At 47.4% G+C, this 21,355-nt stretch overlaps 8 protein-coding genes across 8 annotated transcripts; 6 read left to right on the top strand and 2 right to left on the bottom strand.

The window, feature by feature from the left end:
* Positions 1–2,163: 2,163 nt before the first annotated feature.
* On the top strand, positions 2,164–3,020 carry F5891DRAFT_1106753 (signal recognition particle, SRP9/SRP14 subunit). Its single transcript, XM_041363661.1, has 4 exons — positions 2,164–2,240; positions 2,293–2,365; positions 2,423–2,538; positions 2,595–3,020. The coding sequence occupies exons 1-4, from the start codon at positions 2,217–2,219 to the stop codon at positions 2,868–2,870; spliced, it is 489 nt and encodes a 162-aa protein (XP_041228276.1). The 5' UTR covers positions 2,164–2,216; the 3' UTR covers positions 2,871–3,020.
* Positions 3,021–3,046: 26 nt separating this feature from the next.
* Positions 3,047–6,862, top strand: F5891DRAFT_1023010 (uncharacterized protein). Its single transcript, XM_041361265.1, has 7 exons — positions 3,047–3,429; positions 3,467–3,760; positions 3,823–4,449; positions 4,518–4,788; positions 4,842–5,059; positions 5,118–5,635; positions 5,686–6,862. The coding sequence occupies exons 1-7, from the start codon at positions 3,195–3,197 to the stop codon at positions 6,619–6,621; spliced, it is 3,099 nt and encodes a 1,032-aa protein (XP_041228275.1). The 5' UTR covers positions 3,047–3,194; the 3' UTR covers positions 6,622–6,862.
* A 260-nt stretch (positions 6,863–7,122) lies between these two features.
* On the top strand, positions 7,123–8,300 carry F5891DRAFT_1023005 (uncharacterized protein). The gene is made up of 3 exons (XM_041361264.1): positions 7,123–7,262; positions 7,313–7,860; positions 7,916–8,300. The coding sequence occupies exons 2-3, from the start codon at positions 7,557–7,559 to the stop codon at positions 8,194–8,196; spliced, it is 585 nt and encodes a 194-aa protein (XP_041228274.1). The 5' UTR covers positions 7,123–7,262; positions 7,313–7,556; the 3' UTR covers positions 8,197–8,300.
* Positions 8,301–9,502: 1,202 nt separating this feature from the next.
* F5891DRAFT_948647 (histone-fold-containing protein) lies at positions 9,503–10,144 on the top strand (the record flags this gene model as incomplete). The annotated part of the gene is made up of 5 exons (XM_041374821.1): positions 9,503–9,530; positions 9,589–9,644; positions 9,707–9,856; positions 9,919–10,027; positions 10,083–10,144. Coding segments are annotated over 5 exons (405 nt in total), but the record flags the coding sequence as incomplete, so codon positions are not given.
* Positions 10,145–10,394: 250 nt separating this feature from the next.
* Positions 10,395–12,967, bottom strand: F5891DRAFT_148576 (pectin lyase-like protein). The gene is made up of 16 exons (XM_041370679.1): positions 12,355–12,967; positions 12,279–12,295; positions 12,147–12,231; positions 12,003–12,095; positions 11,859–11,942; positions 11,786–11,802; positions 11,628–11,735; positions 11,476–11,578; positions 11,356–11,417; positions 11,242–11,301; positions 11,171–11,186; positions 11,031–11,116; positions 10,935–10,979; positions 10,828–10,889; positions 10,698–10,777; positions 10,395–10,640 (listed from the first exon to the last, which is right to left on the bottom strand). The coding sequence occupies exons 1-16, from the start codon at positions 12,634–12,636 to the stop codon at positions 10,575–10,577; spliced, it is 1,266 nt and encodes a 421-aa protein (XP_041228272.1). The 5' UTR covers positions 12,637–12,967; the 3' UTR covers positions 10,395–10,574.
* Positions 12,968–13,642: 675 nt separating this feature from the next.
* On the top strand, positions 13,643–15,725 carry F5891DRAFT_148502 (uncharacterized protein). The gene is made up of 5 exons (XM_041370678.1): positions 13,643–13,717; positions 13,775–13,905; positions 13,958–14,385; positions 14,443–14,689; positions 14,745–15,725. The coding sequence occupies exons 2-5, from the start codon at positions 13,798–13,800 to the stop codon at positions 15,564–15,566; spliced, it is 1,605 nt and encodes a 534-aa protein (XP_041228271.1). The 5' UTR covers positions 13,643–13,717; positions 13,775–13,797; the 3' UTR covers positions 15,567–15,725.
* Positions 15,726–16,435: 710 nt separating this feature from the next.
* F5891DRAFT_1022978 (uncharacterized protein) lies at positions 16,436–17,858 on the bottom strand. The gene is made up of 2 exons (XM_041361263.1): positions 17,062–17,858; positions 16,436–17,004 (listed from the first exon to the last, which is right to left on the bottom strand). Exons 1-2 carry the CDS (start codon positions 17,709–17,711, stop codon positions 16,551–16,553), a joined length of 1,104 nt encoding a protein of 367 aa, XP_041228270.1. The 5' UTR covers positions 17,712–17,858; the 3' UTR covers positions 16,436–16,550.
* A 59-nt stretch (positions 17,859–17,917) lies between these two features.
* On the top strand, positions 17,918–20,582 carry F5891DRAFT_1022973 (cytosol aminopeptidase family, catalytic domain-containing protein). The gene is made up of 17 exons (XM_041361262.1): positions 17,918–18,338; positions 18,390–18,565; positions 18,628–18,663; positions 18,719–18,788; positions 18,835–18,857; positions 18,909–18,964; positions 19,024–19,123; positions 19,183–19,210; positions 19,262–19,316; positions 19,370–19,441; positions 19,493–19,563; positions 19,617–19,683; positions 19,733–19,778; positions 19,834–19,959; positions 20,021–20,152; positions 20,296–20,348; positions 20,399–20,582. The coding sequence occupies exons 1-17, from the start codon at positions 17,951–17,953 to the stop codon at positions 20,433–20,435; spliced, it is 1,536 nt and encodes a 511-aa protein (XP_041228269.1). The 5' UTR covers positions 17,918–17,950; the 3' UTR covers positions 20,436–20,582.
* The last annotated feature ends 773 nt before the right edge of the window (positions 20,583–21,355 follow it).

Here is a 21,355-nt window from a genome sequence, read left to right as displayed (position 1 = left end):
CGGTTATAGTCCAAGCTTTCATGCATTGATGACTTGATCGGGCAGATAAGGGACCGAATAACAGTACCTACGAACTCGCCGCCTCAGAATATAGGATTGAGCTGATATCATGGTCATATTTTTACGGACTTTGCGATGCTGGAACGACGATACATTGTAGATCATTCCGACAGCATTCAGTCGTGTGGGCGCGTCGATGAGAGGTTTTTGTACAGTCACAAGCCAACCCCGGCAGTCATGGTCAGGCGGGTAGTTTGATTCGGTGTCGCCAAAGAAGTAATAGGGTGCAAAGGACGAGATAGTCTAGTTCGGTTCATCCCATTTTCGCTCCACGACGGACAGACAGGAAATGAGACGCGTTGTCACATCAGAGAACCTGCGAGAAGAAGATATCATCATATATCGTAATATATAGGAAAGGTTTTCGTCACATTGTAATATAAAGTGATATAAAGCAATATATGACCATGTAAAAGCACCATAATCAGCATAATCCCCAGCAAGAACTCACCGGTTTACTGATGGCCATGTATGCTGGAAAGGATGGTAGCAAGCATTCGTTAGCATCAACCATTTTCAAACGTTAGTTGTTGCCTGCTCAACAAACTTTATTCCCCATCGGGTGATCAAAATAAGGGTTCTCGAGATGCGGATGGGACAATATGATCATCTAAAAAGTAAAGGGCGAAACCTGTTCACCTGATCACGAACGTCCATGCCAACAGAAACGTAGCCTGAAAAGTGTTTCTTGAACCAATTGAACATTGATATAGGATGGCTCAAAGACTTATCTAAAAAGTATCTATCAGCGGCCTTCGTCCGGAACACTGTTTGGAATTACTTGTTCATACTTTCGTTATTATGTAATACCATGCACCACATACAACGGGTTCGGGAAGTAGCGAGACGATGCAAAGACATTTAAGTTATGCTTCGCAGCTTCTGATCGCCATGCTCGTACATAAGATGAAATCTCTTCTCCGAGGTCTAATCAAGATCAGTATAATGCTTCAGTGCTTCGAGAACATATTTTACATGCAAAGGTCACAGGATGTTATCTGTAGATCCGTGGAGTTCGAGTCCTAGCAACGGGGATCTTCCTTTCAAGATTATCGTGTTAGAATTAGGGTAGAGATGGAACACTATCAGCAGCCAGACAATTTGTAGAGATGTATACGTACTTGGCGTGTGCTCATGAATTGAAATAGTGAAGCCTAGGCCTGATTAGTCTTCCCTATCCAGACCTTAGACGAAGTCAAATGCTAGTGGTTCGTTTAAGTCGCATGAGTATTTCAGGATGCGTGCCATCCTATACAAAATCAAAAGAGAAGATGCTCGAGGCACGAGTACGTCTCTCTAAATTACAAAGAGGAGACTTAGCTCAGTTGCAAGTAAAGCAGGAGGTGAACGAAAAGACGAACATGTTGAAGAGAGTGAGGATGGGTTCCATGTGCATGGACGTCTGGAGGTGATCGGTGTCGTGGATAATTCTATTCATGGTACTCAGACTGGTCCTCAGAGTATCTGTGCAAGTCTTGTTTTCTGTGGCAGAAGGAGAAGACAAAGCTAGAACATTCGGAATGTTCAAAACGTTCAAGTCTTAGCGCTTAGCGGTCGACACACCATGAAACAACTTGGTCCCAGACAGGTCGAATCTGCAGGCTCCAATTTTCTGCTGTTATATCGCATACCTTTCCATGTTGCTCTTGCGGGTGCATCTCTAGAGTCGGTGGCCTAGGAAAAATCCTAACCATGCGCCAAGAATCCAAGATAGTTTTTGTGCAAGCAAAACATCGGACGCTGCCTCATTCATGGTGCTTGAGAAGCTCCCCAGGGCCCATACACCATTGACTGTCCTGCAGCCATTCGACCTCATGATTTCTCCATCGTGTCCGAATTCCAAGGCATTTGGTAAACTTATGAACGGAAAAGCTCGAGCTCCAGGCGGAATCATTGCTCTGAGGATCTATGAGCATGGCAATAGTGTACCCCCAAAGCTGTACGTTAATATTTTCCTCGGAGATGTTGCACAATTCGAATATATAGAACTATAAAAGACACGAAAATAGAGATATGATCGCGAGTTCAAGTTCTTAGGCAGCGAGGCGGTTGCCAGGATTGAAACCCCCCCTCTTTGCCCTTGTTTGGATATTGTGACCCCTACTCGCTTCTTGACTTAACGAACATGTTCTCAACGCTCACGCTGCATCAGGCCCATGCAGCTCGTTGATAATAACGCAGTGCGTTCTCTACCTTTACAATTGTTAGTGTGATCGTTCAAGCAGTATCTAGTTTCTCCAACAGCTGGGCGCTCTCTTCGAATCGACCAAAGACAAGGGCACCATATGGCTCACTTATAAGCGATGTGCGTCTTGATCGACCGCTTTGTTATTTTGACTTAATACTTTCTGATTATATGTAGTAACTCATGATGGTGATGACACCGTAATGAAAGAAGAAGATGGGAGCGATGGGAGCAGAGAATATCCTTGTATCGTTCGTGTCACTGATGACAAGAAGGCGAAGTTCTCCACCAAGGTACATAACAGATCTTTTGCACGGCTTCGCTATGCTCATGATATACCACCCTACAGATTTTATCAATAGATCTCGATAAATTCCACTCTGCTTACGGTGCTCTGCTCAAATCATCCATGACCACCCTTCGCAAGCGCGACAAAAAGCGTGAAAAGCAACGCGCAGAACAGCTCGCAAAGAGAAAGCAGCGCATGGCAGATCCGGTTGTTATCGATGGACCTAAGCGAGGGAACGGTCGACGCAAGAGGCAACGACAAGTCAAGGCAGCCCTTAAGCATGCGGAGATGAAGGAGCGCGCAGCCAAGAGAGAAGAGGCACGAACAAAGCAGTGAGAATCGATTGTAAGCGTGTGTTGGAAAAAGTATGTTGTACGCTGCTGTAATTATCTGCTTACGTCGACCGTACCGATACGATGTCTATGCGGAATTTGCTCGAGATCCGATGTTTCGTCAGATAGTGATGCGTCGAAAGCTAAAGAGAAACTCATGTCTGTTTCTCAAGACCTAACAAACAGGCCTGATGTTAGGCGTGGGAAGTAAAGCCAAGCTCCATCTTTAGAGAGGGAACTAAGTATGACAAGGTCCACCACTCCCCGTCGATTTCCCAGCTCGATGTATTTGATCTGAGTATTTCGAAATCCTCCATATCCTTCAGAAATGCCAGTGGAAGCCACTCACCCGACAAATCCATTTTCCTTTGACGATGACGACGAAGAAGGATGGCAGGAAATGCCAGTCATCAAAGAGGATGACTTCGGAGGCGGTCTTGACGAAGAAGATCAGAAGAAATATCACTACATGCCCTCATCAAAGAAACCGGTGCCATCTGCATCAACAGCTGGAAATGCAACCGGCAATCTCATCGATTTCGACGAGGAGGGTGTCGAATGGCGTTCCAAGACAGAACAGAATGAGAATGAATATACTAGACTGCGCGGTCAACGAAGAAGATGAGGCGGATGAGGTTCACCTGCGCACACGATACCTGTTTGATGAAGACAAGGCTATGACCCCGCTCAGCCAGATGCAAGCGACCAAGAATATGTTGACCGAAGCACAGCGCATTGCCTACGTTGGTGTCTGCGCCCTCACGGCGAAAGAAATGGTACAGAAGTTCAAGACTTCTAATAGAAAGGAGCTCAAAACATCCCTCCAACATATGGAGCTGTGGGCGATGAAGATCATGGGCCGGCTTTATTACCACATGGAACTTGAAACTGCAGGTAAACTTGCGCATCTTTTCAGTCGAACAGGCGGGATCACATATGCTCAAACGCTATATCAGAGCAGAAGATGATAGACAGCCTAGCTGTGCATGGTGTGCAAGCGATAGATCTTGTACCATCGCTAATGACAACCCATACTGTTGCCAACCCCGAATACGACCCTGTTGAAGCACGGCGGCAGGCTGAAACCCGAGGATCCAGGAAAGATACAACGAGCAGGCGGAACTCCAAAGACGACAAACTTCGACCTTCCTGCCTGGTCTCGGACGGTCGTAGTCCTCCTCAGACACCCACGTCTCCTTCCTCGACCACCCAGATGAGCTTTCAGACTACGGCCAAAGTTCTTGAGGGCACTGCTGTTGATTCTGCATCGATGGGAGTCACTACGACGCTGTCATCCGCTGAAAAAGACGTCACACTTGATATTCGGTGGACCGTTCTGTGCGACCTGTTCCTTATGCTTATTGCGGACAGTGTCTACGACGCCAGATCACGTGTATTACTGGAGAGTGTTGCTCTCAAACTCGGACTTGGCTGGTTGGATGTAGTAAAGTTTGAGGCTCGCGTGACAGAGGCGCTTGAGATTCAAGAAGGCGTCGAGAAGATGGAGAATCAGGAGATTATTGAGGGATCGTCAAAGGCTGCGCGAAAGAAGCGGTATATGATGATGGGTCTGGCTACACTTGGTGATCTCGTTTATTCCAATCGAGATGTGGAACAAGTGCTAATGAATTTAACACGTATTTGAACACAGGTGGTGGTCTGGTTATCGGACTTTCTGCTGGACTTCTTGCGCCTGTCATTGGTGCTGGTCTGGGTGCAGCCTTTACCGCTGTCGGCATATCTGGGACAACAGGATTTCTCGCTGGGGCCGGTGGGGCCGCTGTGATCACAACTGGAGGAATTTTGACTGGCTCTGGGATCGCTGTTCAAGGAATGGCCCGACGTACGCAACAAGTACGAACATTTGATGTGCTACCGCTGCATAACAACAAGCGTGTCAGCTGCATCCTGACTGTTCCTGGGTGCGTCCATCGTCAAATGTGGGTATATCGACTACCTCAAACTTGTGATGTAGATTCATGAATGGCAAGCTTGATGATGTCCGTCTACCTTTCAGTGTTTTGGATCCCATCGTGGGCGATGTATTTAGTATACTTTGGGAGCCCGAGATGATTCAAGAAACCGGTAGTGCGCTAAAGATTCTTACGGGGGAGATTCTGTCACAAACAGTTCAGACTGTACTTCAACACACGGTGATGACTGCCCTCATGAGCGGACTCCAGTGGCCAATCAGTAGGCGTGATGTCGATTTGCATTTGCTAAAGAGATGAGCTCACCAGCACTTCATCAGTTCTCACAAAACTTGGTTACCTGATTGATAATCCTTGGAATAATGCGCTCGACCGTGCACGAGCAGCTGGCAGCGTTCTTGCGCAGCTCCTTATTCATCGTCATCTCGGCGTTCGACCTATTACACTCATCGGGTTCTCTCTTGGCGCACGTGTCATTTTCTATGCCCTCCTCGATCTCGCCAAGGCAAAAGCTTTTGGCATCGTGCAAGACGTTTTTCTCCTCGGAGCCACGTTAACGGCATCAACCAGCACGTGGTGCAATGCCCGCAGCGTCGTTTCGGGGCGCTTTGTAAACGCATTTGCAAGACACGATTGGGTCCTTAACTACCTCTTTCGTGCAACCAGTGGTGGTTTAAATACGGTTGCAGGCTTGCGACCAATTGAGAATGTGCCGGGTTTAGAGAATGTTGACGTTACGGATAAGATTTCGGGGCATATGAGCTATCGCGCATTCATGCCACTCATATTAGACCAGCTTGGCTTCCCTGTTTCGTGTGATTACTTCGATGAGCCTGTTGTACGTGTCTAATTTTGTCGGGCCGGCTCTTTCCTAATTATTATTTATAGGAACCCGAATTCAATGAGGAGAGGGTTGTTGTGAGAGAAGGGGACCATACACAGAAAAAGAAGTGGTTTTCTAGAAAGAAGAAACCGTCAGCGTCACCAACACCAGTATCGAGGCCACCCTCAACAGCTTCTTTTGCCTCATCGAGGCGGAAGCCCTCTTCCCTAGGGAAAACGACTGATGATGACAATGAACCACCTCGGGAGTTCACGGGGACTCCCCCGCCTCAGAATACCAACCCTCATTCAACACAGTCTTCCGATGATCAATTACCGAGTTCTTCCACTGACATCCCTGTTCATGCAGGCTTCGATCTAAAGGCCATCAAAGATATGATAGGACAATCTGAGAAGACTCCCGAGGATATGCAGGTTCCTCAGCCTTCCCAAATTCGCTTATCTCTAGGCATATCAGAATCTCCACCTGCCTACACAATTACGCCTACAGACGTTGCCAACCCTCCGGGTTTATCTGTGACTGACACTTACTCGAGCGCTGGCTTAAGCGCTACGTTCGCCACGTCACTCCACAATGTGCCTGATTCTGGTGATGACGTCGATGATGGTCAGGGCATACCCCCAATTGTAGATGATGGCCCTAGCTCTTCAGATCACCTGAGCTACCTTTCTTCAGCCACTTCTCCCCATAACACTATTCCTCAAATATCTTTTGGTAGAAATGAGACATCAATATGGTCTCCTCCGTTACCAGAGAAAACTTCTCCATTTGGAAATCCCTTTGCGGCTGGCACGGTCTCGTTTGAAAACTCCAGTATATCGACGAATGGCCTACCTCCAGCAGCTGGTCCCTCAGCATCGCTTTCGTTTGGTGGAACAGATGGGACGATAACTTCGCAGGGTATGGGGCGAGATCCGTGGAGCATTCCTGTTGACCAGAAGAAAACTCCCAATTATCTGGCCAACCCTTGGTCAACTTGAGAGTGTTGGCGCAAGGTGTGGTCATCGTCGGACACAAGGCATGCCCACTACATACATCTATGGGATTTTATGCACATACTCTGACATAGTAACACAATCTGGATCTTCTCAAAGTTTGCACATATGTAGATACGACAGCACACTTCACTTTTCCTGAATTAGCTATATCTGACTAGTCTATAATACCAAGCACGTCCGTACCGGCTTTCCGACTTTTCTGTTGAATCACTGATCAGATCGATAAGTTCACTTAAGCTGAACGTACAGGTCAATAACCAGCTGGAGTCAAAGTTGGACATCGTACCAAAGTCGCCAGCTGCCGGCCCGGGGGCGGCTAGGCCTTAGCACTGGATCTGAAATAACGAGATCAGCGAACCACTGACATGCGCTTATCATAATCTTCCACCATGAGAAGTCAACATCCAATGTATACTAAGCTGATCTGAGCAGACAGTCTGAGATTTCTTCTCAAGGTGAGTCTTTTCCGCCATTTGAACCCCACGTCTATCATGACTGCGGGTAATTCAGTACATATGTTCACCGGGTTACTGATGATTTGTCGCTAATAATGGCTCCTTACAATGTGCTCGTAGCAACAGGCCTTCTGAGCGTTGGTTTAATGTGAAACATCCAATAATAAGGTTCATCTTACTTTCCCCACAAAAGAGGCTAACTGAGGAATCCATTTTAGTCATAAGCTCAGCTCTCCGCTTAAGCCAGCTCCACCAGTCGGAGTTGGTCTTGTTGCTACTTTATGACCCGGGAATTCGTTCCACCCGAGCCTGAGTTTCTACAATATATATTCCGCTGCTGTTATGCACCATTTCACCATCGACTTTCCTTTCCTCTCCGAGTCCTGTTAACTTGCTTTGAGCCTTTGGGCTCTTCGTCAGGTGCCTTCTATCTACTCAATCTCACACATCACCTTGGGTTCAATGTCGCCGAGACCGATCCTGAAACAATGTCCACAGTTTCCGTTCTCTGCACATCCGACGGCTTCCCCACCCCGCCGTGTTCACTTCCCACCAACGCCAACTCTTACTTCTACGTATGCTGCCCACTCATCAGCTACGTATGACCGCTCGCCTGTCTCAGTCTCTCCCAATCACTGTGCACTCCCTGGGCGTCATGAGCGGGAATTTGTCTGCAGCGACGACAGTCGGTCATATCAAACGGCCGAGATAAAAGGAAGCTATTTTCACCCTCGTGCATACGAGGCGTGTGCCCCAGAGCCACCAGGTCACACCCATCTATATCCCGCGCTCTCCTTTGCTTACCCCTGACATCTCGTCAGTGTCTTATGAACCTGACAGCTTGGTGACATCACTACCTGATACTGTGTTAAGCCGAATACCTGTCCGTTTCACGGCTACGGACCCGATGATACCCTTCACACGACATACACAAGATGAGATTGATACCACATTTAAATCTTCGCAGCACCCTTCGCAGGCGAAGGAAAAGCAGAGGATGAAGAGAAGCTTGCGTAGAAAGGAGCCGGATCATTTCGGTGGCGACTGTGTAGGGTTCGCACCAATTGCTCTGGACTACAACAGCTGCCTAGGGGGGTTTTGATCACACATTTATACCTTTTGCCGTTTACACACTGGAATCTATACCCTCAACTTTGTAAAACATACCATGTAGTCGATACATGTGACTGTACCCTGATTTCAAACGCAAACGTGATGGACTGGTAGGGTGCACCTTACACCAGGGCATCCGCGGCTCCAGAGATACAAAAGTCTCTTAGACTTCGCATGTATTGTCCTACATCCGATGGACACAAATGAAATGAATTTTGAAAAAGAAACAAAAGCGAACATACCAACGAACATCAGAACAAAGTAATGAGTTTACTGTAGTATCTTAAAACATTTCTCCTCGGCACAGATATCTATTGAGAGCAATGGCCGGATAAAAATATATGGTGATGCTTTTGTATCCTGCGGTGATACGACTCGGACGATATCGCCATTTGACGCGGAAAATAGAATGCGTGCTTACCCGGCTGCGGCTCGGACGGAAGACAACCATCAGGCGAGTAATTCTCGCATACCTGTGGAAAAAGTCGGACCGCAACATCGGAGTAAATTTTGCTATTCAATGCAAGGGTACAAGAATCGATACATCTGGACACCGGGACAGAGGAAAATAGAAATTCGTGGGTAGGAATTTTCGGATCGGTGTCCTCAACCGCCGGGCCTCTCCTGCGCGTGTAATTTCGGTGATCCGGTGGGGGGAAATAAAGACACAGGAAGCTGGCAGTCTTGCTGTATGCCCATCTGTCCCCTTGCAGACAAGGTTCAAAGGCGATGAGGGCTTTCTTTAATATTGCCCGGATCTTACTTCTACGCCTCGGAAGCACATCAGAAAACTGAAGTATTTATATTCCACTTACTTACTGGGGAAGACTAGGGCCTGGGGATCATTCTACCAATTCACAATAGGTATGTGCCACATACTTGCAATTGACAAACCTCGGATGCATCGTCCTTTCCGGGGACGTAGCGGCAGAACGACCAAGTGGATCAAAATATGATGATGTGAAGGAAGAAGGACTTGATATTTAGAAGCGCTGCATGCTCGGACTTTTAAAAGGTCCAAGTTTTCAAATACATACTTCGATGCAACTTGCTATGTCGATGCGGTCAGTGCACTGCACAAGATTCCCGGCGGAATTTGAAAAGCTGAGAGGCGTGGGAATGGCGCAGAAGCCATTCAACAAATGACCTTCCCTTTGCTCGTGTCTTCGTCCGCAACCTCCATCACCGTCATTTCGCCAACACTTTTATCTCCTGACTATAGACCATCGTAATGGCTCGTACCAAGGTGCGTTTATAGAACTTTGCTTTACAGTACACTTCATTTACCGTTTATCCAGCAAACCGCTCGCAAGTCCACTGGAGGTACGACCTTATCGCTGCCCGTTTTTATCCACGTTGTAACGCCATTTCTATCTTCTAGGCAAGGCCCCTCGTAAACAACTCGCAACCAAGGCTGCTAGGAAGACTGCTGCTGCCGTACGTCTTTGTTTATCATCATTTCGCGTCTTCAATGCTCAATACCGTGTCATATGATACAGGCCGCCACTGGTGGTGTAAAGAAGCCCCATCGTTTCCGCCCTGGTACTGTTGCCCTTCGTGAAATCAGAAGGTACCAGAAGTCTACCGAGCTTCTGATCAGGAAGCTCCCATTCCAGAGGCTCGTTCGTGAAATCGCGCAGGACTTCAAGGTATGTTCCCATGACATTATCTGAATGAACTTGAGGTGACTAACATGCCTATTCTTCACCAGACTGACTTGCGCTTCCAATCCTCTGCTGTTATGGCTCTTCAGGAAGCCGCTGAGGCCTACCTCGTGTCACTCTTTGAAGACACCAACTTGGCTGCCATCCACGCCAAGCGTGAGTCATGCACTCTCCCGTGCTCCACAATGCTGACTCACTCCAATTTAACCAGGTGTGACTATCCAACCCAAAGATCTTGCTCTTGCTCGCCGTCTGAGAGGCGAGAGGTCCTAATTACCATTCGACTGTTTCATGATTACATGTCTCCTCCTTTACTTTGTTGTTTGCCTGTGATCTCTATATGATAGGCCCTTGCGCGTAGTGTGTACGATTGAACGCCCCCAACCCTTATCAGCCATTCGTCTCCTCCATTTTGATATTATGTATTGGACTGAACGGGCTGCGTCCCGCAGTTTGGGTAGATAAAATTGTTGTAAAGCGATATGTAATGCATGTGCTTCTACCGCACTCATGGAAACAGCTTGATGGCTTGGTGTTGGCGTCAATTTGTGTTGCGGTAACTATTTAGCGCGCGCTACACCACATATGACAAGTTGCAACAATTAGCCTGGATGATAAAGCTGACCGCGCGAGGTCAATGAATTCAAAAGTCTTTTGACTAGATCTCAAGTATAAAGAACTCATGCGCAATGGGCATCACATGTCACAAGCCAGCCTGTGTGGGAACATATGGTCCATCCGAGCACACAAATCCAACATCATTCGAGATCTATATCAACCGTTGTCAGCATACTCGCGTAACCACTCACTCCAAGACAGCGCATACCGTGGAGAAATTGCACATCGCGGCAACAGGGGCACCACTAAATGTGTGTGCAACAAGGTTCTTCACGACAATGTTGGTCGCTACGAAATCAAGTCACAGGGGTGTTTGGCAACAAAACTTGGGGACGAACCGGTCTTGGGGTACAAGTCAAAAATGACGCCTTCCTTGCCTGTTGCACCAGATACGTGGTACCTGACGACTTCTTAGTAGATGCTTCGGAAAAGGAAAAGTTATTACCAGCAAGGGTCGGTGATACACGAGCCTTCCACGTATCCGGGCGTACTAGGGATTAGGGTAAATAGATGACAGAAGAAAGTGATAACGATAGCCTACTCGTTGATAACGCCGACAAAGTTATCGAACAGGAAATTTTCAATACGAGTCTCGTTGACGGACGAGGAGCTCGGATGCGGGCCACCCTGCTATACGTTTAGTTAAAAGAGACATGTTTATACATGCAACATCAAGCTTACGCTTTGCTCCTGGTAGCTTTAAGGAGCGTAACACAATTATGAAAGGAGCACACGGAAAGGCAAAGACATACTTTTGGGTCACGAAAATAGGGAGCATCACATCGATAAATGTGATGTTTTTCCATGTTATACTGAAACAACACATTTTCAGTGCACGATTTAGCGAAACCGTCAGAAATACAGACTTGATGGCAGCACCATTTCCGCCAGTCCAGCTCTTGAAACGAGCTGCATAAAGAGTGCGGTTCTAGTAGATGGAGATATAGGGTGTCAGGCAAGGAGGCTTCATCGCCGAGAAAACTCACCATAATTGTGTTTTCGAATAATACGTCCTCTACGGATGCCACTTGGCCACCCACACCAAGTGAACCGACTGACAGACCGTGTGATCCCTCGCAGTAGCTATCTCTATGGCCAGACATAAGCTCGTTCATTGCGTTAGCGGAAGTTGACAAACCTCCAAGTGACATTCTTGGAGCCGCTACCAACAGCCAAGCAATCATCTCCATTGACGACATGGTTGTTTTCGAAAAGAAAATTGGTGCCTCCAGCTGAAAATCCATCACTGCATATGTTCAGCTAAACACCAATCAAATCAGGAGCTCAATAACGCACGTATTGAATGGAAACGACTATTCACAAGTGTAAGTTACAGTGTAATGCATTAGCGACGCATTATCAAACTCACGGCACTTTCAGAATTGGCCAGGATGATATTGTTGAAGATGTGCATATTGCTTGATCCAATAGTGCCAAAATTCCATGCAATAGGCTGCAGGAGATGATTGGAATTCAGCCAAGATGCTCTCAAACATGCGTATCAACCCAAGACCTTGTATATCTTCATATCTCTGATGATTCCATTTGTAACGTTTTCAAAGAGCCAACCAGAAGGTCGGTTGGTCTGTTGCATGACATCCCACCACTGAACCATTCGTTTCAGCATAATCGAAGAATTGAAGCATATGGCTCTTACCTGCTGGCCATGTCCATCAACCCAACCCCAGTCAGGATCAGTATTACCGCGGAGCGTGACGTTATCTCCTCCAGTGAACGAGAGCCTGATGAAATTGTGAGCTACAAGACGTTAAACCATGCTAGCCTGTACCATGCACCAGAGTAAATCTGGAAGCCTTCGTATCAGATTTCGCATACGTATAATTCAGTGATTGATCGGCACTCACAGCGGTAGCAACATGCCCTTGCACGGTCTTGATACTCGTCGGATATGTCAAATTCCCGCTAATCACCACCTCGACATTCGTGAAAGGCGGAAACGTGATTGGGGACCATATGTTGTAGGTCGTGTCAGCCTCGAACACAATTGACGCGTCAGACGTGTAGCCAGGGATTGCTGCCATCAGAGCAAGCGTGTCATCTGCATCTTTGGTGTGTGGGACAACGAACGTCGACCATGCGACTGCAATGGCAGCATATGCGAGAGGGCCAGAGAATGAGAGTAGCATTCTCAAGAACACTATCCTACAAGTTAGAGCTGAGCTATGTCTTGGTGGAGAACGAGGAGCGTATTATATGTGCGAGTGTCGGTTATTGTAGCCTTAGGGACGGCAAGTCCTGGGGCCCGGAATAAGGATCATGATATTCCAACTTCCCGCAACCTAGATAGTCACGACTGACAAGACGGCTCCAGGTTTCTTCTGCTGATCATCCGACAACGCGTCAACCATGCTATTAAAGACCTGAAAGGACACCGAGCAAAAGACAGACGCGAGTCCGACATCAGTCCTTGTTGCTAGCTGACCGGACGCAGCGATTCGCCACAAAATTGAATGTGGTCAGTGCGAGAGTTCAAGGCTACATCGAGAAATACCGGTATTTCTCTATTGAAGTTCTCCAGTATCCAGAGGACGTGATTGATTATATGTGCGCGTGAACACAGTACTGCTAAAGGGAGCAAACAAATAAACCGGTCTGTGCCGACGGCAGAACCTCATTAATGTATTCTGTACTAGCACTGCTACAGATTTGGAAAGAAAAAGAACTGAGAATGGGTACAACTAACATCTATAGGCTGAGTTACAGTAACTCACTGGTAGGGCTCATCCCATGTCGTGACAGGGCGCTCGTTCTGCCCGATTTTCGCAGGGAGATCTTCCAATGGCGAAGGGTACTTTTTAGACGACCAAGTGGGGCTCTAGGATTCCGACATTTTTGGGATCGCGAGTGAGTGATGTGATGCTTTAAATTTCAAAACATGCGCCCTCCACATTAGAAGACATTGAACGTTGTAATGCCATTTTTAGCAGATGACCTCCAAGCTTGAAGTGACTTGGTAGGATGTCGATGATTGGGTTGTCTAGCGAGTATAAATCCGGGCGTTGCATGGGTATGGTTGAAATTGAAATCTGAAAGACTACGTCATACCCAAACTATGTTCACGTGATATTAGTCCCTGTGGCGTTGTGTACCGAACTTCGGATCAAATAAACGGTTATCCGCGTTCACATATAAAATGGAGCCTTGCTTGTACTTTGCCTACTACAAGAATTCATTTGCAACTGTCATCGAAAGTTTCAAGCCAGCAAGGTTTGTCTGACATCTTTTGTCAATCGCAAATGATTCTCACCTCCAAGTCTCTCGCAGTGCCAATTTCCAAATCGTCAACAATGAACCAAGTTCATCATATCGCCACAAGACTCTTAGATTTCCCCGTGGAAATCATCCTAGACATCCTCAGCCATTTAGATGTCCACGATCTAGTACGAGCACGTCGAGTAAGTACGAAACTTTCCGAGTCTGTCAGAATTACTAAATCAATCTCTCCAGGTATGCAACGATATTCGACAAGCGATCGACTCTTCCTCGGAGCTGCTGTATTCGATGGACCTCGAATACTTCAATGCAATTCCGGTGCCTTCAATCCCTGGCCCGGACTATTCCATCCCAACACTTCGCAAGTCGCTTCTACAAAGCGAATCCGCGTGGCAGAAAGCCGAATACTCCAAAAGAAATCCCATCGCTATTCCACACCCTCCAAGCATGCACCAATGGTCGTGCGGCGTTTTGGGATTCCCAGTGGAATCTCTACAACAAATCATGTTTTTCCAACCCCAGCTGGCAGATGGTCACTCCAATACCATCAACTTGCGTCAATGGAGCTGCCAATTGGACAGCGCGGCCGCGCTACGACTTGTGCATTACAATTTTTCTGTTGCAGAGGATCTCGTCACTCTCGTTTTCAGAGCACCCTCAGGGTGAGTGCTTCCTTTGAGTCCCATCTCAGACATGCCATATTAACAACGATCATCAAGGGAGAGCCATGCGTATGATGTCATTTTCAGATCGCTCTCAGAAGACAAAGTCCATCGTGGAGCCGCATTCCCTTCTGTGAAAGCACTTGACAACGAGGTCGACTTGGAATTACTCGACCCCTATACTCTGAGATCCTCAATTTTTGGGGACTATTACGGTGTTTTGTTCAGGAACGTCAATAAAGCAAATGGCGAAGTGGCCGACTGTTTGCAAATTTGGAACTGGAAATCGAAGGACACTTTTCAGGTCAGTGAATCTCCTGGTATCGTTTTTATGACTGATGAATCATCCGGACTTGTAGTGTCTCGAAGTTTTTGATCCAGCTTGCAAGACGATGAATTTCAGTTTCTTGACAAACGAAAGAATTCTTGTCGTTAACGCGAGGGAACTATTGTTATATTCACTCGTTCATGCCCCCAATGCCCTCCAGCTCACCGCTAAATTCTCACTCCCTGCCTTGCACAGTCCTTTTGAATACGCATGCATCGGCTTCAGCCCCATTCCATCCCACGCCTGCGCACACAACCAAATGATCGCTCTCAGTATGGACATTTCAGGGGGTTCCCTCACTAAAAATCCCTGCTTTACGTCTTATGTCGAGCGCAACACCCTCTTGAAACTCGAGTCCACCTATGTGAGCTGCTACGGCAAAGCAACTGAAGATTCCCCCGATCTGCCTTGGTCTAGCTGGGGCCCAGATCACACTCGGTCGTTCGAGGAGAGCTCATTCGATCCTTGCAAACACTCCGTCATTGGCTTCCGGACTGCATCTTTGGTCGGCAACCAGAACTCGAAGAGACCGCTATGCATCCGCGACTTTAACCCTCATCGAGTGGTGGACTTCAAGGCCGGGAATGGAACAAAACGGAATCAACGGCTTGTCGAAGGTAGCGAGATCTTGCCAAATTCGAGTCTGTTCTTGGAGCCACTTGGATCTGGTCTCCCGTATCTTGAGACGATCACTGAGGAGAAGTTCCTTTCCACTGATATGACCATGGAAGTAAATAGGGTGACGCTGCTGTCCTTCGAAGTCATGAACACAATTAGGATGCCGAATGCAGGTGGACAAAGCTTCGTCGAGCATGAGCTTCTGCAGGGCTTTGAAGTACTTGATTTCGAGTAGTTTTTTTTTACCTCGAGCATCATGTTATTTGAGCATTTTGCAGTAATTCATTTTGCGTCTAACGTGCACATCAAGTGACATGGGTTAATACATATATTTCGAAAAGTATGGTTTACATAACTATCAATCCTTGACCAACATCCGATAATACCAATCATCCTCACAAAAAGAGACGCTCCACAAAGGAGCAAGTAAAAAAAAATTCGAACATGAGCCAGTTCGAGAGTAGTCTGAATCGAGTTTCACGATCCACGAAGGATACGCGAGCCACGAAGTGAACTCAAGGACGAACCAATCCAATCGTCAAATACAATCAGTCACACCTCATACGCAAGGAGTTGGAGTCTCCAGTACATGGAGTGAAGATTGGCAAACGTTAACGTTCGCCAGAAAAGGTGACCCCAGGTAGGTCGATGATCAGGCGCAGGCGCCCGATAGGCTTCTGTCAACGCCTTCTTGACAGGCGAAGGCGCGATAGCGACGACTGACTGAACATGCGTCAACGATGAATGAGTTCGCCCGATCCCCGCAACGCCTTTCAAAGCTTTCATTCTCACCCTCCTCTGCTGTACACAGGATCTTGGGGATATGAAGAGTGAAGCTGCTTTTCTGGTACGTCGCGCAGCTGATTACAGCTGGGCTCTGCTAGAGCCAATCGAGGAGGATTAGAATGCTCAGACCTTAGCCCGCTCAGGAATCTGGATGCGCGAAGCAACCCTGTGTGTGATGAGCATTCGTGGCTTTCGAGCTGGTTGATGATAAGTGGTTTTGAAGTCCGCTTGACCCTTTATTCCATGAAGAGTTATCATCTTTATTATGTAAGCTGAAGGCTCAGACAAGGGAAGCCAGATATATTGACACTACATAGCCATGATACTTCGTAAGGGTAGGCAACGGTATTCAGACACACTCCAAGAGTGCAGTATCAATTTTTATGGGTATCAGTATATACTTGCACAAGGTGACATTCCTATGATTTTACATTTACATCGCCAAGCCACTCCGCAACCTCGACAACGTAAAATAACTCGAAGCGTTTAAAACCACTTCTTTACCATCTTCTCCATTGACGCGTACCTTGGCATCTATCTTGAAAGTCCTCGTCTCCGCTCGTTGAAAAAGTACGAACGGGATTGGGATCCAGAAGCGCAAGTGCCAGCCGAAATTACCAGCCCGGTCCACGGTAGAACACCAAGGAACATTTCCAATATGAATGCCTCGAGACAAATCGGGGGTAGGCGCATGGTTCACGTAGCGTATCGTGGCGCCATTGTAAAACGTCTTGAGCGCAATTTGTGGGTGGGACTTGTAGTGGCCATTTATCGCGACCGTAGTGCAGACAAGATCGACGATCGTGACGTCCGAAATAACCAGAGGGTCGAAATTGTTCGTGGAGGGATATGCAATTATCAGTCTCGCTGGGAAGGTGAAGAACGCGCTATGTATTTGTAAAACGCTAAGCGGAGGAACATCAACATGTAGTTGGTCAACTTACTAGTCGGGGGCGTCCCATGTCGTGACATGGCGTTCGTAGCAGCGGACATTTAAGTTAAGGTCTTCTAAGGCATAGTTCCCCGGCGTATCGGCGACCGTAGTCTGTGAAATGGGCTTTGGTCCTCCAACATCGTCGATATCAAAGGAAACTTGAGGGATAGCGAGATGCTGGAGAACGCGTGAAGTAATGCTTGCGATGTCCGTTTTAGCACCATTCGAAGACGCTGATCGTTGGAGTCTGTGAGCGCCTGAATTTTTTGAAGGTGACTTGGCCACAGATGGTGTGGAGCTCTTGACTGCATGCGCACAAGTTGTCTTGGGAGAAGCCACTGTCTCTGACCTGCGTAGGAGTCGACGAACGGCTCGGAGGGGACGGATTATGGCAATCGACGGGGAAGACGACTTCCTGTTGAGAGTAGGGGGGATAACCAAGATGGGTTTGCTCTCGTCTAATGCGAAAAGGCTTGCTAGGTCTGGGCTTGATGGAATGTGGTAGATCACGCCATCCTCCTTCTTGAAGCGTCGGAGAGTAGTACCCTTCGCAAGCAGACTACTGTCTGACGTTGTGGAGTACTTGCCAATCGCTGTTTCAGCAGGTTTGTCGTAGTTTGCGCCTCCAGTATGGATATCTATATCAGCAGCGGGAGACATTCAAGGGATCAAAGTCGCAAGTATGGGTGAAGCTGGAAGAGAACATCAAGGGAGCTAGCGCTTATAAGGGATTTTCAGTGTTGTGGAAACTACATAGCTTGATGCACTGACAACGAAGCCACTGGACAGTCTTTCGGTGGAGTCCCGCTTTGTCATGTGCATTGTGCACGTGTATGGGCCTTTCTAATTTAAAGTCTTCCGTGTTCCGAGTCCCGACGCACCTGAGTCTATATAGACACATGACATTGCACTTGCTCACCAGAAGAGCAGTTCATCGATCATCAGTCCTACTGCGAACGATGTCGTCAAAAGCATACGTTGTTCCCGTTGACCCAAAAAATCCTGCAGGAAATGCTGCTCCAGGTGTCAACCCAGCATCCTTGTGGTCTTCACTTCCTCAGACGCAGAAAGCTGCCAAGGTTGGCACGTCCCACCTCTTCTATGGAACTCCCTCGTTCGATGTAACTGCACTTGTGTCACTTGGTGAGGGGTTTGACTCCAAAACTGGTGATGTAAGACGAGAAAATGTCCGCAAGGCCATTGGCAGTGGTGTAAAGAGTGTCAAAGGACTCGGTGATGGTGTTTCTGAGGCTGTTATCGATGCATCAACAGATCCTCACGCTGCTGGTAAGATATAGTCTGATCTACACCTTGCCTCATCTCATGTACCTCTCAAAGCCGTCGCTGCTCATCTTGCCCTTTACAACTTCTCACTCAAAACGTCACCTCCATCGGCGTTCGACCCACGGGGAACGGCGGGCGTGCCGAAGAAGCTTAAAATATCAACGAATACCAACTCTGCTGACTGGGATCGTGGCGTCGTCTATGCGAATGCGCAGAACCTTGCGAGAACAGTGAGTTCATGCAACTGGATGGCCTCTTGATCTGTGTGGGAGAATATAATCGACTTCCTTAGTTAATGGAACTGCCCGCGAATATGATGACACCTACTGTACGTTCATCTTTGAGCTCTCCAAGTGATTGAATTTATATCACTATGTTGCAAGGCATTCTGCGAGCGTGTCCAAGCAGAATTCAGCGGTATCCCTAACGTGGAGGTTATTGTTCGCGATGAAGGTTAGTTTTTGAAGTTCTTCCAATACATGTACTGATGCCTTGACAGCTTGGGCGGCTGAAAAGGGCATGGTACATATTCTATACTGGATGTACGTTCAATATTGACGTGCTCTCATGTAGCGCACTTTCCTCTCGGTAACTCAAGGGACTGATCAGCCAGCGAAGTTCCTCGAGATGTAGGCACACCTTATCCTTTTTTTCTGCACTATCGTTTACACTCTGATGGTTTGAAAAGCCACTACAAGGGTGCCCCTTCAAAAGACGCACAACCTCTTGCTTTCGTGGGCAAGGGCATCACTTTCGACAGTGGAGGGATCAGCTTGAAACCTTCAGCAGTAAGACCATCGCTCTTCAACTGGTTGGTCTTCCGCTCACCGTACCTGACTGGATACAGGGCATGAAGCTGATGCGCGGCGACATGGGTATAATCTATTGAACTGAGTTTGAGAGCGGTCACTAACTTTGAATTGCAGGTGGGGCAGCTACAGTCGTATCGTCTCTACTCGCCATCGCTCAGCTCCAACTCCCGTATGTTGATGTCCTCTTCGATCTACCCTCACTTTTATTTCTTCATGTTGCAGAATCAATGTTTTCGCCGTCACTCCGCTTTGCGAGAACTTGCCCGGTCCCAAAGCTACCAAGCCAGGTGATGTGTAAGACTTAGAGCACGATATTCGTCATGTCTTGGACTGACCATTTGTCAGAATATACGCTATGAACGGCAAATCCGTCGAGGTCGACAACACGGATGCTGAAGGTCGCCTTGTTCTAGCTGGTGAGCACTCTTACTAACTACTAACGTCGTGATGAATACTCACTTTCTCAAAGATGCGTTGTACTACGCATCAACTGAGTTCAAGCCGCACACCGTCATCGACGTTGCCACTCTCACCGGGTATATATTGATTGTTCATACTTCTCAGCTTGAATTTATTATTGAATAGGGCTATGGATATCGCGCTGGGCGAGATCTACACCGGTGTTTTCACGGTTCGTCATCTCATCACTACCCACCGACACGCCGTGGACTAAACTCTTGCATTAGACCTCCGATGCCCTTTGGGAGCGATTGAGTGTTGCCGGAGAGAACGAGTACGACCGGTTCTGGCGTATGCCCCTCGACGAAGATTATGGACCACAGATCTATTCCTCTAACGCTGACTTGTGCAATGTCGGTCCCCTATTCTTTACGTTAGCTTTGCTCGAACTTGACACTGTCTTCTGTTTTTTAGACTGGCGGGAAACCAGCAGGCTCATGTACCGCTGCACTGTTCCTCAAGGCGTTCGTAGATGGTATTGAGGCCAAGGATGGACAACAACCCTCTGTCCGATGGGCTCACCTTGATATTGCTGGAACTATGGAGGTCAGAATTTGCCGCTCATGAAATCAGATGCAGGACGTATGCCATGAGCATAAGTGCGATCTAAGCAATGGCGTAGTTCGCAATGCGCCCTTTATCATGACTGCCTCTATATTTAGTTCCGTCCGCTGATAATTTCATTGTAGTTCACGCGGCCAATACCATATCAAGAGAAAGGAATGACTGGGCGTCCTGTCCGGTAAGTCGTTTTCAACAAATTTTATACATTTATTTAATATCATCGTATAGTGCATTGGTCGAATTTGTCAGACGTCTCTCGAGCTAAGGATGAGATGTGTAAAGATGCGTATTGCACACTACGCTAGGCCTCCATTTTGCGCGTTTGCAAAACGTCAATGAATTTAACAGCGAAATCTGTGTGCAGTACGCTAGAATATTTGATCAAATGATTACTTGGTTTGTGTGGACTAAATGACCGATGTTTGTCGGACTATGCCTGAATCACCAGTGTAATCATCAGCATGGTCGTGTACAGCGTAGACGGATACTACTGTCAGTGCGCTCAAAGTATTTCAGCAATGCAACACACCGATGTGCTGTGGTACTCTGCCCTCCTGGTATTGATAGCGCTCATTTCCATTGGAGACCTGCTCACTTATGTAAGCCAAACTGCGTTTGACCACCTCCAACCATTCTGAACCAACGATTCCCATATTCAAATAAAGAACTTTCTTCCAGTTCCGTGCATGCTGCAGCGGCACCGTCAATTTAGTTTCGTCCATTTCTCGGTAGGCGCGTTCGTCCTTCGTCAACTTTTCCGTCTTTCTTTGTTTTACATCTCACTTTCTACACCCTAGGCTATGCGAGCAATCAAGATTTCTTGAACAGAACAAGTTACTGTCTTCTATCCAATAGGCCTGTGTATGCGTTAGACTTCGCAGTTGGTCTTCGAATCGTCCTCGATCGTATAGTCATATCAAATCATACCCGACATCTCCGACCTATTCACTCACTCTGGACCCTGGACCTACGTACGACACGCACCAAATATTGGGGCCGTTCGCTTTACCTAACCTACTCAAAAAAGACGACAACGAACGTTAATCAACGCTCACCTTTGTCTCAATACCCTTCGCTGTGACCAACAAGTCGTGCATCGTCCAACAATATCGTAGAGGAGCCTTGTCAGAAGTGAGGTTCAGCTTCTTTTGTGCTCCCACTGCTGATCCTCTTCTCCCTCCGCGT

This window comes from Suillus fuscotomentosus, assembly GCF_016647785.1.
Source record: "Suillus fuscotomentosus strain FC203 chromosome Unknown F5891scaffold_16, whole genome shotgun sequence".
Classification (NCBI taxonomy): domain Eukaryota; kingdom Fungi; phylum Basidiomycota; class Agaricomycetes; order Boletales; family Suillaceae; genus Suillus; species Suillus fuscotomentosus.
This window is presented reverse-complemented; position numbering and strand designations above follow the sequence as displayed.